Source organism: Ambystoma mexicanum, chromosome 6q (genome assembly GCF_040938575.1).
Source record: "Ambystoma mexicanum isolate Mex_15411 chromosome 6q, UKY_AmexF1_1, whole genome shotgun sequence".
Classification (NCBI taxonomy): Eukaryota; Metazoa; Chordata; class Amphibia; order Caudata; family Ambystomatidae; genus Ambystoma; species Ambystoma mexicanum.
The window spans coordinates 248,971,929-248,990,156 of record NC_090937.1 but is presented as its reverse complement, the minus strand read 5'-3'; the positions used below and the strand labels follow the sequence as shown (position 1 = coordinate 248,990,156).

Genomic DNA, 18,228 nt, shown 5'->3' with positions numbered 1-18,228 from the left:
AAGCGTGAAGGTTGAGGGAACTGACCTCTGGATGGAGAACCTGACCCCCCTCCTGTGAGAGCAGATCATCTCGGTAGGGAGACGACGTGGAGGGCAGATGGACAAGTCGAGAAGGTCCGGGTACCACGTCCTCCTGGCCCATGCCAGAGCAATGAGAATCACCCGGGAACCGAACCTCTGTTACCTCCGCAGCACTTGCGGGATGAAGGGGACTGGACGAAACGCGTACAGCAGAGGGAATGACCACTCCACCACGAACGCGTCTCCTAAGGCTCCTCTTGGAGGAAATTCCCGCGAGCAGAACCTTTCGCACTTCCGGTTGACACTGGAGGCGAAGAGATCCACTTGAGGTGACCCCCAAAGGGCGAAGATCTCCAGGAGAATCTCCTGAGCCAACTCCAACTCGTGCGAAATTGCGCTCTGCCTGCTCAGACGTTCGCCGTCTAGTTTTCGTCTCTGGTCCAGATGAACTGCTGAGATCGAAATTCCCTGCTGGTTGACCCAGAACCAGACCTACATTGCCTCCCTGCACAGAGGAAGTGACCCTGCCCCCCCCCCCCCCCCTTGTAGTCGAGGTAGTGCATGGCCTCCGTGTCGTCTGTCAGAATCAGGACATTCTTTCCTCGCACAGTCGGCAGAAAAGCCTTCGGGGCAAGCCTGACGGCCCTCAGCTTCAACAGATTGATATGGAGTCTGGACTGTCAGCTCGTTGGCTTGAGCTCCCCATCCTGTGAGGAACGCGTCCATCACAATCGTCACCTCTGGTCAGGGCAGCCAAAACGGACACCACCCCCCCCTCATCAGATTGCCTTTGACGGCCCACCACAGAAGGTCTTGGACGACCGAGGGCAGCACCTGAACGAGGTCCGACATCCTGCCAGAGGACTGTGACCACTGAAGCTTAAGAGCCCATTGCAAAGATCTCATCCGCAACCTGGCCTCTGGCACCAGAAGAATGCAGGATGCCATGAGGCCGAGCAACCTCAGGAACTCGAACGCTGGGAGACTCTGGGCATGTTGAAACTTGTGCACCATCTGCTGAATGTGGGGAGCCCTCACCTGGGGAGGAAAACACTGCCCGAGGGACGTGTCGAGCACTACTCCGATGTACTGGAGCAGCTGAGTTGGCGTCAAGTGAGACTTCAAGTTGAGGGAGAAGCCCAGCTTGTGAAGGGAGTGGCAGGTGACTGACAGATGATCCAGGACTTGCTCGGGAGAGCGCGCTCTGATCAACCAATCGTCCAGGTAGGGGTAGACGTGAATCCCCCCTTTCCTGAGATACGCTGCCGCCGCCACCACCACCATCATGAGCTTGGTGAAAACCCTCGGGGCGGAGGTCAATCTGAACGGCAGGACCCGAAACTGAAAGTGCGAGTCCCCAACCGCGAACCTCAGGTACTTCTTGTGCTGGGGATGGATCGGCACATGAAAATAAGCGTCCTTGAGGTCGAGAGACACCAACCAGTCCTGAAGTTGAAGGGCCTGGAGGACTTGAGAAAGAGTAACCATCTTGAACTTGTCCTTCTCGAGGAGCTTGTTCTGGATGTCATCCCACTTTCTCTCCCTCAACTCTAATAAGACTGAAGTCCTATTCTTTCCCTCCAACACTCTTCCCCCTCCCTCTCACCCTCCTTTCATTCACTTCCCCCCCCCTTCTAATCTTCCCATTTGTGCCCACGCTCGCAATCTAGGCCTCCTCTTCGACTCCTCCCTCTCCTTTACCCACCATATTTCTCTTACCTCTCGCGCCTGTCGCTTCCACCTCTTCAACATTCGTAAAATCCGTTCCTCCCTCACCTTCCATGCAACTAAACTCTTAATTTCCTCCCTTATTTTCTCTCGACTTTTTTATTGCTCTTCCCTTTGGACTCCCTGCCTCTCATCTCACTGCCTTTAAATCCCTCTTTCACTCTGCCATCCATACCCTCTGTCTTCTTGCCCCTCAAACTCCCATTTCATTTCCTCTTTGCTCTCTTACCTTGGCTGGCTTCCCTTAAACTCCCAACTTAAATTTCACTTCCTCTGTCTCATCTTTAAATCTCCTAATGATCTCACACCCCCCCCCCCCATCTTTCCTCTCTCCTCTTTCTGCACTCCATCCCCGCTCCCTCTGTTCAGGTGATCTCTTCTTGCTTACTGTTCCTCCCTCCCCTTGTGCCTCTTTTCGTTTCCGTTCCTTTCAACTCCTTGCCCCCCTACACTTGAACTCTCTACCCCTCTCTATCGCTCCATTACCTCCTACTCCTCCTCCTCCTTCCGTGCCGCCTTAAAATCTCTTCTTTCCGTGACCTGATTTTCTTCTCTCCCTCACCCCCCTATTGCACTTCCCTTGCTCATTCGAAATTCCATCTTATTCCATCTCCTCCCCTCAACTCCCCCTCTCTCCTCCACCCTCCTTCAATCGTTCTTTATCCTAGGAAAATTGTGCTACTTACTTTTTTTTTAAAGGCTTGTCTCATGTTTGCAAATATGCTTCTGGTTTATATATGTTATGTATTCTTGTTATATTGTAAAGCGCTTTGGCATGAAGCGCTATATAAACTTAATACAAATTAGTGTTACACCTAATAAACCCCAAGTGACAAACATGACACGACTACAAGATAGCGGATTCAGAGATTGGCACAGTTAATGATTCTGTTACAGATCTGCTTAACTGGTAGTCAGAGAAGAATACATTGATATTAACACAAATTGGAGTGATTAGATCTTTGGATAATTGCTCTTCATGTCCTGGGGCATTGTTTCAACCAAATGTCCATGCTTCGCAGAGAGTGAAAGTAGAGGATGTGTTTAGAGGCAAGAAAGGAGTGTGGCAAAGAGACCATGAAGCACCATTCTACGTCCTTTTAGGCCTTGTGTGCATCATCATGCCTTTGAGGCCTCATGTATGCTGTGGCCATCACCTAACATTGCACAACAATAGCCTATGTCAGGTTGTGAAATGACAAGGTTACATACTAAAGGGGCCCCAATTGGTAGCCAATGGGCATGGCCCTCCCTTGCATTTTGGCTTGATTTACTGAATTTGTATCTAATTTCTGGACAAGAGTAAGGCACTCCAACATCTACCATCTCGAATCAATCACAAAAGTGTCAGAAAACATCAGCAAGCTTAGTTACTGTATAACCTATACAATCTCTGAAAGGAATTACAAATGCATTGTCCTACAATGGCATGAAAAACCTATTCCTGTTGTACCCGTTTGTTTTCTCAATACTTTAGTGTAAAATAAAAATGCAAACATCAATTAGTACACCCCAATCCAACCCTCTGAACTCTGCACCCAGAAAATCAGCAATGGAACTGATATAACCACCACATTAAATTATCTGGGATTTCAATTCAGAGATGTCCATCAGTAGCTGCAAAGAGGGAATGGGGTTTGGAAAAGAATGGACAGGAGAAAGAACCGCCATACAAAGTATTGCCAATGTCAGTGAGTTCCGTCTTTCCAAACACCCACAAATCCACATCCCCACTCAAACAGTTTTACAGTACAACATCAAGTGGAAATAACCTACCTCTGTATACACATGTGTAAATTATGCAAACCGATAGTCTTATTACAGTATATGCAAATACTCCAAATGTTTCCGTTTGTAATAAATTTGTCTTACATTGTTCACCAGTGAAAGCTACTGTCTTAATGCCACTTTATTACTGGGATGGCCCAGTCAGCCATAAGTGCCTCTGTACAGAGTTTCTTGTTTACGTTGTATTTGTATTTATTTATTTATTTGTATAGCGCACCAGGCCCAGGGGCAACCGGGCGCATCACTTAGTTACAACATAAGAAAAACAGACAGAACTATAATTACAAAGTTTACAAGTATAACACAGAATTTACAGGTATAATAATAGCAATGAGAGGACAAGCAGATTATATATACATGTACAAATTAAGCAGAGAACCCAGAGCTAAATGTCCTGGGCGGCCAGCCAGGTTTTCGTAAGGGGTTTGAATCTCGGGAATGAGGGTTCTGCTCTAAGCTCGTTTGTTTCTCTATCCTAGTAATACAACAGACAAACATCATAAGAGAAAAATCCTTATACCTTACACCATACCTCGCACCAACCAAACAACCTAGATACTTAAACAACATCGACATTTCCAGACATAAAAAAAAAAAAAACTGACGAAACAAAAGACGGGTGGACACAAGAAGAGATTGGGATGACGCCAACTGCCCTACTCCCTATATCACAACAGAAGGGCGCCATTGATACCCACATCAAATGACAAGAGATGACGAAGCAATAGAAGTCAGCAACCCAATTATCAATCTCGCAGACCAATTCAACGATGAAGCCGCCTTCAGAGAACCTCAACCAATCGAAGTCAACATAAAAGCAACCCAACTGAACACCCACAAATCAAAACCGGGGACAAATAAACCAAATCACACCAAAAAGATCCAACGCAAGTTAAATGTCCAAACATGCCATCGAAATCTACGACCTAAGTGACGGAGGCATCGACATCCTTTACGTGACACACATGGCTAGAGCCTGCCCGGGGGGGGGGGGACGCTGGCCTGCGGAGGGGCCCCCCCACCTCCTCGTCTCAGCGGAACTGGAGGAGAGGGACCTTCCGCGGCCCCTGTAGCGGCGCACTGAGCTGCCGTAAGACGCAACCCCGCCTCTGGCTGCCTCCTGCAGTTTAGGGGGCCGGGGCGATTGCTCCGCTCATCCCCGATTCACTCTCCGGAGGGTGCTCTGGGCGATGCGGTCTTGCCCCCCTCCCTGTCCGCTTCCCGGCGCTGCCCTCTGCTGGAGCCCACTGTCGGAGGCGAGCTCATGCTGCATTGCTAAGAGCGCGGGTTCTGCAGTACCAGCCGCCCGCCACAGCAACCCAAACTGAAGCACTCCACCCGCCTGCTTAGACAACGTTCTCCACCTCTTGGGCCCTGCCTCCCCTAGCCAGACATCACAGCTTGAGCTCCACACACTGGGCTGCCTCATCTCTCAACATGCAAAGCTGGGAATCGCAAGCCCAATACCCAGTGACTTTGTGGGTGCCCGTCCCTCTACCAGGACTGGCCCCTCCAGGGGGGGGTGTCCTCTGCCTTAGTGGCCCCTGGGACCAGCTGCTTCGCTCAGGGTCCTGGACCCCTTCTGAAACACTCCAGCCCCGATAATCAGGCCTCACCCAGATCCGGCGGAACTCTGGGCACCAACCGGGTCATGTTCTCCTGAGAACCCACAGAGGGAAGCACTCAAGCAGCAATGCAGAGACAGTGAGAGGTTAACTCCACGGCGGACAACTGCTGGGGAAACCTAGATGCAAATCTGCGAACACGAAAAAGGAGCACCACGCAGTACACCCCCCCCCCCATCTAACGGACCGGTGGCAAGGGCACATATAAGGAAGCTGCTTTGGCCTACACAGCCCCACTGTCTCAGAACTCTGCCTAACTTCCACCCAGGCATCGGCTACCAGCAGCAGCTAAAACCATACAACTAACTGCACCTACAGAGGAGGGGCGTCCTCACACGTAGCAAAGAACGGGGAGACTCCGCTCCTGACTCAGTCTCACCTATACCACCTCATCAGCTTACTGCAGCTGGGGACCCCGAGAACATCGACCCCCTCACCAGCAAGCCTGTCTCCTCCCCCCCGAAACGCTTTTGCAACAAGGATCCAGCTTGATGTGGCTGGCCTTTGCCCAGCTCTCACACAGGACTCTACCTTCCTACCCAGTCCTCAAAGCTATTACCAGCCCACCGGGCCTGCAGGGGTTCCTACAGCGTGTCCCTACTGACTAAGGGGAGTGCCTCCACTGAAACCCTTCGGCCCCACACAAGGACTCCCTGGGTGTGAACCGTGGAAATGGGCAAGCATCTGAAACCCCCTAAACATGCAGATATCACCACCATGCTCCCTTCTGCTGACAAAGAGAAAATCTGACGCCCCGAAATCCTCACCTCAAAAATCCTCGGAAGATAGGGGGCAACTGGCGACCAAGGAAGATCTCCAAGCCTTCATGTCCGATATCAAACTAATTCAGATCCTGCATGTCGGAGCTCACCACGAAGTTGGAGCAAACGGACCAAAGGGTCACAGACGTGGAACAAAGACTGGGTGAAGTGGGGGATTTGACTCTGGAACACACTGCAAAGTTGGCAGAGGTTCAACGCTCAATCCAGGCGCTTCTTGACCAAAATTAAATCCTCAAAGTTAAACAAGACCACCTTGAAAACAGGGCCCCGACGCAACAATCTGCGGATCCGGGGGGGTAGGTGGGGTGCCCTCCACAGTCCTGGATAAAGACTTAGCTGAGTATATGGGTGACTTTTTTCAGTCACTATTCCCGCACCTAGACAAGACGCAACTCGCCCTGGACCGCACCGACAGGTTGCACCCCCGCCGGGGCATGGAAGCAAAGTCCCCTTCGGACTTAATAACGAGGGTGCACTTTGACGCCACTAAGGAAGCTATCTCCGCAATAGGAAGAACACAGGACGAGCTTTCCTTTCAGGGCTCCCCTCTCCAAATCTATCAAGACTTGTCGCCTGTGACAATGCAAAAGCGTTGAGCTTTTCGACCTCTTACCCCTTTTCCTCCAGGAGCACCAGGTTCGCTACCGATGGCTGTTACCAACTCTTCAATTCACCTACAAAGGGACATCCCGTCGGATCAGCCATCTAGAAGATGCAGCCGCGATCCTGCGCCCGAATTCTCTTGGTGTTACGCTCACCTGGCTCCCACAGAGGCGATCTGGACTGGACTGCTGCGATCTCCACCAATGTGACGCGTAGGGCCAAGATGACGGACTGTACTGGCCCACCTAGCTTCGTTTGCTTGGCCCGTAGGAATATTCTTCTGCAAGTGGAGGAAGGGAATTAAACACCTGTGGAGTGGAGCGTAAATCCCCCCCCCACCCTGTTTTTCTCCCCACTGATCACCTTGGATGTCCCCTCTTATAGTCTCACCTGATGATTTGAAAAGATGAGCTCTCCATCCTGCATTGATCGGAGGGGCGCGTAGGTAACCAGTTGCTTCACTGGCTCGAAGGAATTGGTCAGTTCCAGGACAATATTGACTCAGATATTCCCGGCAAGACGCCGTAGGTATGTAGTTCGTAAAAGTTCAAATGCCTGACTTTCACTCTTGTCCGATTCCTTGCAGGTTGCAGCTTGACCTTACTGAAGAGTTCCTCGTGGCAACCGGTAATGTTCTGGTAAGGATTTGTACTATCCAACACAGTTCGATAAAATAATGTCCATATGTAACCTGTTGCTTTCTCCCTTATTCAGGCACCGAGAGAAAGTATGAAGTCTCGGGGAATTATGCCTCCGGCGGTAAAACCAGGTAAGTCTTGTGGTGAGGAGGGTTCCCCTTGTTTCACCTTGCTGTCCTTTTGTTTCCCCTTAGGGGCCGGGGTTCGGCTAGGATGCAGTGGAAGCTGCGCCGACCCGTGAAGAAGAATAGTACCCCCAGTGGTAAAATCAGGTAAGTCTATGGGGGGTATTCCTCTGTGTATTCCCTTGGCTCACCTTGCTGTTCTTGTCTTCTCCTTAGGTGCCGGAGTGCGGCGGGAACATGCAGGAGGATGCAGTGAAATGTGAAGATGCTGCGAAGGCCGGTGAGTTCAGCGTGGCGCTGCAGCAGGCGAGGCAACGCGCATAAAATAACTTTTCTTCCAGCTCGAAGGCGCGATTAATTGGGAATTCAGGTAAGGATCGAAGGTATTGCTCTTGTTCTAACCTTTTCTCCTTCTTTCTCCCTTTTTCTAGGAGCTCCAAACTCTAGGTGGGCGTGGCAGAAGACTGGATGCAGGCTTGCAGGCATGGTGAGCGTTACGCTGCTGGATGCAGAATAACGCGAAGCGTGTGCTGCTCTTCGGGCGTGGTTTAAATAGTCTCCAAAGTAGTCCCAGGTAATTCCTCCCCAGCCCCACCCGAGTAAAAAAAATAGTGCCTAGGTAAAATAGTCCCTTCCAAGCCTTGTTTGGCTTGGAGCTCTTGCAGCATGGTCTGCATCAGGTAAGTTTGCAGCATGGTCTGCATCAGGTAAGTTTTAATCTATGAGCCTGGAAAAAGAAACGAATATCACGCTGCTGCGGGCTTCACACGGCCCGTGCCCCAGACTCCAGGGTGCATGACACTGACTCTCCCTTGGAGTGAAATGTTGCTACGGACTGTTGTAGCCCTGTTGGCTAGGAGAAGCCTTGGACAGAACTCTGCTCCCCAAGTTCAAGTTCTGGCTTCCTGTTGGAGGTCGATGTTGGAAGTCTTGCCCTCCCGTTGGAGGGCATCTATAAAACCTCAGCCACAGGGTGACCTTGCTATGAACGCACCTCCGGACAATGGCTGAAACCCGCTGCCCCCAACCCTGGGATCTGTAAAGACTCAAGAGGCACCCCCTTCGCACCAGAAACTAAAATGTGTCACATTAAACGTCAGGGGCCTGAACTCACTCCTGAAAAGGAAATCCACTCTACAGCGCTTACACGACGGGAAAGCTTCAGTGGTCTTCCTTCAAGAGACTCACTTAATCCCAGCGGACTTCACTCGCCTTCGCAGCAGATTCTTTCCTCTGCAACTCCTGGCTTCCAATGGCACCAAGAAGGGGGGCACGGCGATCCTCTTTGCAAAAGAGGTCAGGCCACAAATCCTGCCCGGAGGGCCGCTTCGTCGCAATCAAATGCCTTATTTTTGGCCAAATTGCCTCCCTCATCTCATTTTACGCCCCTAATGACAACCAGGACGGGTTTACGGGGACCCAGATGAGGTGCTTCTCCCATTCATCGAGGGCCAAGTCATCATTGGAGGCGACTTCAACAGAGATCCAGACCCACTCATGGACAGGTCACACCCCCTGCTCCCCAAGGACTTGAGATTGGCTAAGAACCTTCCTCATCTCTTCTGGACCCTAGATGTCATGGACACCTGGAGGGTAATCTATCCCAACGAGAAAGACGTCTTCTACTCATACGTGCATAGAACCTTCTCCCGGATCAACCCCATGCTGGCCTCCCCTGAAATTCTAGCCTTCACAGATGATGTATGCATTGGCCCCTGGGTCCTCTCCGATCACGCTCCAGTTGCATATACGCTCTGAGCTCATGACCCCGATCCTCCTCCCCGCCGCCGGTGGAACTTGTACGAGCCCATCTTAAACGACATGTCAGTAAGGGACTCCATAGCCAAGTCAATCAAGAATTTCTTCATTGAAAACCGAACAAGGACACATCCCCAGCTAACACCTGGGACGCTATGAAGGCGGTTGTGAGAGGAGAACTGAACGCTCAAGGTGCGGCTTATCATAAACTTATGCAAGACGCTCGCATAGTCCTGGAGAATGAGATCCATGAAGCCGAGGCCACCCACAAACGGAAGGGCTGGTCCCCGAAATCTTATCAGGCCCTACAGGCGGCACGAAAGAGACTGGAGGCACATTATGCTGCGGCCACAGCGCACCTGCCAACTAAAACCAAACAATGGTACTATGCCAAAAGCAACAAAGCAAACAAAGAAACTGTTGGTGGACAAACTCGCCAAAGCCAAGAAGCACAATACTATCCTGGGCCTACGCGACTCTTATGGCACGATCCAATTCGCGGAGCAGGACAAACTGCGACTGGCAGTGGCCCACCACTCAGAAATAATGACGGCATCTCAGAGGGACCAAGCAGAACAACGGGACTACCTGCAGGGTGATGCCCTCCCACGCCTCAAGGCCTCTGCAAGGGAAACTCTTGAAGCCCCCATCTCAGGTGAGGAAGTCGATGCGGCTATCAAGACCCTGAAACCCAGAGCCCCGGGCCCAGATGGGTATACTACTCGATTCTACAAAATCTTCCGCCCCCAGCTGGTGGCCCCCTTGACAACCCTCTAAATCCTTTGCAACCATGGGGACAATCACCCCTTCCATGCAGGAATCAATCACGGTCCTCATTCTTAAAGGCATGGTTCGCCCAAAATGTTTTATTTCAAAAATAGATAGGCAATATAAAAAAAAAAAACAATTGCCATTTTTTTTTTCAAAGTCCCCATGTAAAATTTTGAGCAATTCAAGCTCAAAAATTGAAAAAGCAAGCACGTGGGCGCATCCATTTTGTGAAATGGCTGCCCGCCTGTGCTGGCTTTTGCTTTTGCAGCACTAATGAAGGAAAAGCCAGCCAGCTGTAGTAAACAAAAGCTACCACTGGGTGGCTTTTCCTTCATTGGTGCTGGGACTCGGAGGACGCGGACCGGAGACTACAGGCAGAAAAGCTGCAGCTGCATCTTGGTAAGTGCTATTTATTTATTTTTAAAAATAAGCACTAGCTGCGTTTGTTTTTCTAAGTTTTCCGGGCAACTGCAGCTTTAAAAACATTATATTTATGTTTGCGGTAGCTTTTGAAGCGACCGCAAACATAAATACAACGTTATTGTGTTTGAAAACGCTGCGGTTTTTCGGCGGCGGGTGAGGAATCGGACCTAGACATAGCATAGGCTGCCCACCTCTTGACCCTGCGGTCCTTTAAACTCTTAGGCTTAAGAAGCTTAAGGGCCGCACAGCCGTCCTCTTTGTGGTCGAGGGGCAAGCAACGGTTACACCGTTTGTGCTGGTCTTTCCAAGTGAATTTGCCCTTGCAGCTCCGAGTTTTGTGTGATTTCAATATTTGTTTCAGCGTTTGCAAAACACCCGTCAAGTGAATCGGATGCATGTCCACTGGCGCCGTTTTGTTTTTTCGCCTTGCGCTAGGACGTGGGTGCGGAAGCGCAACATGCTTATGGTCGGAAGGCTGCAAGGTGCCTTCCATCAGCGTGCAGCCTTCCCTCAATGCATCTGTTGAAAAACGACTTGGAGTTGTGTGCGAGTCTGTCTCAAGGAGTTTTCCCCATAGCAGAGCACTGCAACTGCCTTTTGGGCTGGGGAAATGACACGCGGGAGCAGGAAGGTCCCCTCAAAATGTCTTCAGCTTCCGAAACAGAGCTTGCCTTGGCCTTCCACGTCTGACTCAAAGGTGCACAAGGGGTTTCAGACTCGACCATCATGGCATGGGCCGTTCACCGTTTGGTGTGTCGTTCTTTAAGAGTTTTGGGTCTAAACAACTTGCACAGTGCACAACGCCCCTCTGGGCAGTCTCGGGAAGAGTGGTTGCACACTTGACGAGTGTCTTTCCACAGGTACTTTCTGTTTCTGTTGCAAGATGGATAGAATTTAAAGTGAGTTGTCTCCATTGCTAAATTTGAGTGAAAAGGCAGCTAGACAAGAGTGTTTAGGAGGACTTGTAAGTATGCATTCTCTAAGAAAGGTAATCAGTCCCCCCCACTCTCCCTACTGGAAGGGCGAAGCCTGGTGTAGGCCGAAGCAGAGGACTCATCAAATTTGGCAGTCGGAAAGGTCTTCAGGATGTTCATCGAAACGTGTGAACTGCGACCGTCTAAAGAAGTTACAAGTTATAATGAATAATTCTGAAACGTAACAGCGCTACAGACTCTACCTAACACGTCTGACTACGATGGCAGAAAAAACAATCCGAGGGACCTTGATGTGTGAGGGATCATGGGTACAGTAGACTTCAAACTAGGGACAATATGACAAACAAGCCCAGTCGACGTCCCTTTTTGAGCTTCGAAAACATGTGTAATACTCTGCATCTACCACTAGATGTCAGCCTTTACAAAGCATATGATTCTAAGCTGATCTAGTGTTTCCAAAAGGATCTACCTCCTTTTGGAAACTCTATGGTCAGATCTTGATGCAGAAATCGAGGCTGAAAAAGGGCAAGATGAAGCAGGGCAATCCTATGCAAGGCCAGGGATTGCAATTTGAATAGCTTTCTTTGAAAAGACAAAGCTAGCATTTTGTCTAATTGTATTCACTTACATCACCCCTCTCTTCTTCTCTCTCGTGCCCGCTGTGATGATGGTGGTTGTGACTGTGCCGGTTTCTTCCATTTGAGAAGGAATGCACAGTGCCTGAAAAGCAAAAGGCAAACTCCATTCAAAAGGTTTGCATATAATCTCCAGAATGTATAGACTTGCAAAAAAAAAAAAAAATGAAAAGGGACTCTAAAAATCCTAGACAAATGTATATATAAAGTACCGATAGCTCATATATATATATATATATATAACATGAAATGCAAATGGTTTCAATAGATTTAAATACACATTTTCAGTATCCCACTCTTGCACTTAATGATGTTGTTATATGGAACACCCAAAGTCATCACAAGGACAGATTGCACTCAGATGTCACAGTTTGCTCCAATGGAAAGCTCCTTCAGTGAGCATTATTTCACAATTTGAATATTAAACTTCACCTCTGGTGGACTACATGACACTTGCGGCCTGGCAAACTGACCACTCTTTAGAACGTTCTGGCCATTTGGCCAGTACAATACCAATAAAGTGACACCTAGAAATAGAAAATCATGCACTTAACATATAACAGCTTTATTCAATGGGAATCAAAGCTCCACAATTTGACAGGTCAGCCACATCTGTTTGAAACCTAGCAACATTAGAGAGCCCAGCAGCACAGTTGATGGAGCTGGCCTCTGGAGACATGGTACCAGCTACATCAATGTGGTTTAGAGAAACAGTGGGTTCTAATTTGGGAGTTTCCAATAGTAGAGGGGGAAGCACTGCAATAGTCGCCAGTGACCCAGAAATTAGGGGTTAGTATTGAAGCGATTGACACCTGAGAACCACATTTATAAACCAAAAGGTGGACTGTGAAATCGTTGCAGTGGCCATATTGGTACACTAATCATTTGTTAGTACCATTCTGTTTAGAGTAAAGTACAAAAGTTTCATTCACTGAATTTCTTGGTACCTCTCGATGTTCATAAAGCTACAGAGTGAGAACTAACATGCTACAAGAGCAGGAAGCACAATGTGCACTTGCCACTAGCCCCTGGATATCGATAATTGACTGTTGGAGTACAAAATGTTGTGGTGTGTATGTGTAGAACAGATGGCAATTGGGGCTAGCAAGTAGCTTGCAACTTGAACTTTTACCCCTGAAAAAGGAGGGCTCAAAGTGTGTAATTAAAGCTCATATAGTTATATTGTACACATAAATGTATGCCAACCAACCATGAAAGCCCATATTAAACGATTTAGAAGCAGATTCTCCACATTACACACATTTTCAGCTTTCCAATCATCCAATAACTCACTCCTATCCCTCATTATTATTATTTTGCATTTTTAAAGCGCTCGCACAGCCCGCGGGCATCAAAGCGCTGTTACAGGAATTGTTTGTTTTTCACTTGCGTCATTTTTTAAAATAAATCTTAGTTGCGTATTTATAACGCGCTTAAATACCCAGAGGTTTCCAAGCGCGGACCCGGGGATCGAACCTGTGTGGCTTCGGGTCAAATTGCTTCCAAGGAGAGCATGTTGCAGCTGAGCTATCCTCCCGAGACAATCAGTGTGGCGTGAACCCAACTGAATAATAACGCCACAATAGAGTGGACACAATGCTGGGAAACTAAAAGCAAAAACCCAGGGAAAGATTTACATCTGCAAGGCAAATCATTCCTGGGCGAGTCCGGCAGGTGGGCAATGGTGAAAACCAAGAGCCACCAACTGAAAAGCAACCAGTTGTGCAACTGGCTTTAGACCTACTCTTAGGAGACAGTGCCACTTGGCACGACTCAACTCCACCAGTGCCAGACTCACAGCAATGTCCATGACATGCGAAGGGACATAGGGTCACGAGCAGGTTAGTTCTCAGAAGACCAAGAACAAGTTGCCACTGTCAGAGATGGAGTGGAAGAACTAGAACATATCCCGATCAGTGTTAGGTTATCTATCAATGTGGATGTAAAGGACCATGGTATGGGAAACAATTACTGTTTTCTTGGATTGGCTCAGAAGTAAAACTATCAAGCAGAGTTCCGGGGGGCTTTACTCATAAACTAGGTTCGGCCCTCCATTGGCAATACAAAAAGCACACTGAAACATACTTGGGAACATCACCAAGAAGGTTGCCGAGAGACTATATTTTGTATGCATTTTCTGATATGAGACAAACAGATTGACTCTTAAACAGCCAAGAAGACCACCTCATTCACTCATTGAGGAAGTCAAATCTAAATGTTGGCAGATTTTTTCCAAAGACAGCAAGGTCAAGAGGAAGAAAGTTGTGTAACTCCACCCTGATCTTAAGTACTGAGATTTAAATAGGATACGTAGAGCCTGCCCAAAGATTGTGATCAAGGATGATAAGATGAGGGAATTTTCAGAAACCACTGGTCTAGAAAACCTTAAAAATGCACGCTGTGGAATCTATGGAGATTACAAAACCTGAAAAAGGAGCCTACCAAGAACCAGTGCGTATGACCAGGAATGAATACATTACCAAAGGGAACTAATCAAGAGCACAGAGGCAACAAATGATCTAGTCTAGCACTTGGGCCAGCTGAAGCAAATCCAAATCACAGATCAAGCCTTCAGAACACAGGAGATAGAAAGTAAAGCTCCCACCCACCTCGAGAAGTGTTTTACACGTATGGCTTTTGAGCAGACACACACATGAATGGATACACAACATGTCACTTACCCTGTACTAATGTACACTTATGATGTTCTTACAGCATCTTAAATAGGAATACCTAAAATATACTAGGACCTTGGGTTCATTCTTGATATGATTTAGTTAACAACTTGATGTCAACATACACCAACTAGTTCATCAAGGGATGGTTCCCATGGGGAAATCATTTCTCATGTGCAACTTCACAGGTCATTTGTCCGTGTAGTATTGATAGGTAAAACACTCATGTGTGAGAAACGAGGAAAGCAGGGCAGTTACACTCCATGGCCTTACGCAGAGGAGAGTGCTCACTCATTAGGATACCATAACCCTGCTTGAATTCCTAGACTAGGTTCCATTGTCCCATGGGTAAAGTGGCAGAGTGGATAAAGTCTACACACCAGTCCAAATGATTTCCTTTTGATAGTGTGACTATATTTACCAACATAAATATGATAGAATAACATACAAAGATTTGTATTCCATCTGATTTACAAGTTCTCATAGTTCATGTTTGCTGCAGAGGGATTGTGTAAAAATAAAAGTGGGTGGCAAATGATGCAGAAGGCACATTTAGAATTCCTGTAAAGGAACCGGAAGATGCCACTAATTGAGTGTGTTGTAGATAGTGCGGGCCCCAACCCTAGAAAGCATTGTGGATTATGCAGAGGGTCTTGAACTTGATCCTTGCAGCCACGTGGAGCCAGTGGAGGGATTTCAGTGCCAGAGAGATGCAGTCCCAGGGTTTGAGGCCAAGGGTACGTCTTGCGGTTCTGCTCTGGATGAGTTGTAGAGGACGGAGAGTAGAAGTAGGAAGACTGAGAAAGAGGCTGTTTCAGTAGTCTAGCCTAGAGAGAACCAGGGCTCTCGAGGTGATGAGCCTCTGGGGGAAAGTGAGAAAAGGTAGAATACCTCTGAGGAGGTGCAGCTAGTAGTGGGACTTTAGAGATGTCCGAGATGTGAGAAGAGAAGGAGAGAGTGGAGTCGAAGATGACCACAAGATTTTTTGCCTTATTGGCAGGTGAGGGGACCGGGCTAAGGTAGGCAGGCCAGTGAGAAAGTGAGAAAGCGGGAGCAGGGGTCTCAATGAGGACGATCTCTGTCTTACTGGCATTCAGTCATAGATAGTTAGCAGCACACCAAGCCTGAAAGAGAGAACCTGCAGACCAGGTTTTCAAAAGGAAGAGTAGACCTGAGTGGGAATAATGGAAACAGGGATCCACTCAGGAAAGATCAAGGCTACTCCACCTCTGGTCATGTTGGCCCTGAGCACGGAGAGGATCTTGTAACCTTCAGGGAGGAGTGTGTCAAAACTCGTGAGAGCTGTCCTTAAAATATGTCTCAGTAAGAGCAAGAACATCAAGGTCCAGGAGTTCCAGAAGGTGGCAGATGCCAGAGGAGTGCTTGTCATCAGAGCAAGAATTTAGTGTGGCGACATGGAGCAGGTTGGCACTTTTGATGGACTTACATGGGGGATGCAGGGGACAGAGGTCACCCCCCACAAGCAGCAAGAGTGCCTGAGAGATAGACATAGGAGGCAGAGGAAACAAGGGAGCTTCAGAAGCAGTGGCAGTGGGTGGACAAGGCAGCAGGGTGGAGGGGGCTGACAAGGTTGTCAGTGTAGTGCGAGGAGGCAAGGGCGCCTGTACAGTTGAGAGCAACAATGGGGGAGTTGTGAAGCTGGTAGGAGTCAAGGTAGCCAGGGTGGGCATAGTTGGCAAGGGAGCCTGGGCAGCCGTAGAGGCTGGTGGAAAGGAAGCATGTGAAGAGGAAAGTTGATAAGGCGAGGAAGGAGCCTATCAAAAAGTAAGAGGTTTGGTTGAAGCTCTTGTACTAGGATGGAACTGTTTCGATAGGATTGGGGTTGAAAGCCAGAGGGAGAAAAGACTGAAGGTTATTTTTCCAAAATAACCTTCGGTCTTTTCTCCCCTGAACTTTTCCGACTTGGACCCCTCCCACCCCTCCAACACCCCCCAACCCCCACCAAAACCCCCACCTTACCTTGCTGTCGACTCGCTATGTCCCTGCAATGCCTGTTCCCTTGCACTTTCGGGAACCAGTGCTGCAGGGTCCTTTCCCCACCCCCTGGGAACTGGCTGCGGGGGACAGCCCCGCTCACAATATAGTGTGCAAGGGTTCGGGTTACACCCCTGCAGCCCGTAGTACCGAATGCGCGATTTGGTTGAACTTTTCGGCCATTTGCAATTTTCGAACTGCCGGAATTTGGCCAAACCACGCATTCAGGCTTTTGAACTCCGTCATTGTGGACGATTCTGTTTCGATATATTTATGATGGCCCTGGAGGTGGAAGAGGAGACTAGAATGGCCTCCCAGAGGGTGCTACCATTTATGTGTGAGGAAGAGTAAGGAGAGAGCAAAGCGGCCATATGGGGAGTCAACAGGTCGGGAGAAGGAACGACAAAGAGGATGTCAGTTAGAGTCTCTGTGGTGGAAGCACTGTCGTAGGCGTTAGCAATTAGAAGGCCTGGGTTGGAGGAAAGTAGGTCCTTCTTGAGTTTCTTCCTGCCAGACTTATTGAGAGGTGAAGGATAGGAGATGGAGAAACAGTAGATGGGGAAGATAGAAAGTGCCATAGTGAGGGGCACAAGGTGTGGTACACTTCACCAGGCGGAGAAATTGAGGTACGTGAATGGAAGTAGGCAAGAAGGGAGCAAGCGCACAGGGAGACCCATACCGGATAGGGAAGAGACAATGGGAGATGACGAGGGTAAGGGAACAGATCGCAGACCAGACAGAGAACACGGGGTAAACTGGTCAACACATTTTCATGAAAAGCAGGATGTTAGACAGCTAAAAATGATTTTGAGAAGGGGGAGCTGTTGAGCGCCGAACAAGATGGCCGCTTGAGACTCGAGCTCCGTGTCCAGCAGATCGCAAGATCCTTCTATGGCACATCTACGGTCATAATCCGGTTCCCAGTGCCCACGATTCCTGAGCTGCCAACCAAGGGACCAATTGGGCCAAATCCTGATAAAAATCTGTGCTGGGGGCCCTGCAATCGGGCACCGCTGCCCCCATCCCCCAAATTCAGGGCAGGGCGCACATACGTGCCAAATACCCAGGGCCAGAGGAGGGGCAGAGGAGCCACGCAAGACGCCGGGATCCTGCACCATCCTTGCTGAGGCCGCCGAGGGAGGTCGCGCCTCTGTCGCACCGTACGGAGACGGGGAGCGGGACCTGCCTGAACACGCACCGGGGCTGGGCGCCGCAGCCAGACGCAGCTGCTGGAAAAGTGAGGCTGGGACATGTCTCGGCTTTCGGAGCTGGACCAGCATGGATACAAGGGGGGGGGGGGTGGCTCCCCCTGCACTGGCCCTGCTCGGCCTCCCCTCCAGGCGACAACACATCAGGGGAGCGATCCAGCTCGGGGACCCCCGCCCCGCCGTCAGCGAGACTGCCACGCACGGGGTGGAGCGGCGGCACACCAGCTAACACCAGGGGCCGCGCTCCCCCGACAACGTACATTCGCCTGCCGGAGCATTGTGACCTGAAGGTACGTGGGGGCGGGGAAGCCCGGCGCACCCTCTTGGAGGGACTCCACGCTTCCATGCCCCGCGGGGCCCCACGGACAGCCTGCCAACAGCCTCGGGCCCCGTGGCTGGTCAGTGGCATTGGGCTCCGTTGCCTCGTGCCGGTTACCCTACGGCACTCGAGACTCTGCCCTGGCCCTGCTCCTCCTCCCTTCAGGACACCTGACTTTGCTTTCCTCAGCGTCGCTTGG

The 18,228-nt window shown here is 49.6% G+C and overlaps 1 protein-coding gene across 1 annotated transcript in view; it reads right to left on the bottom strand.

The window, feature by feature from the left end:
- Positions 1-18,228, bottom strand: part of DNAJB14 (DnaJ heat shock protein family (Hsp40) member B14) — a 415,145-nt gene that overhangs the window by 28,824 nt on the left and 368,093 nt on the right. The window contains exon 6 of the mRNA XM_069630713.1: positions 11,826-11,917. Within this exon, the coding sequence (XP_069486814.1) occupies positions 11,826-11,917 (92 nt within the window). The remainder of the gene's footprint in view (positions 1-11,825; positions 11,918-18,228) is intronic.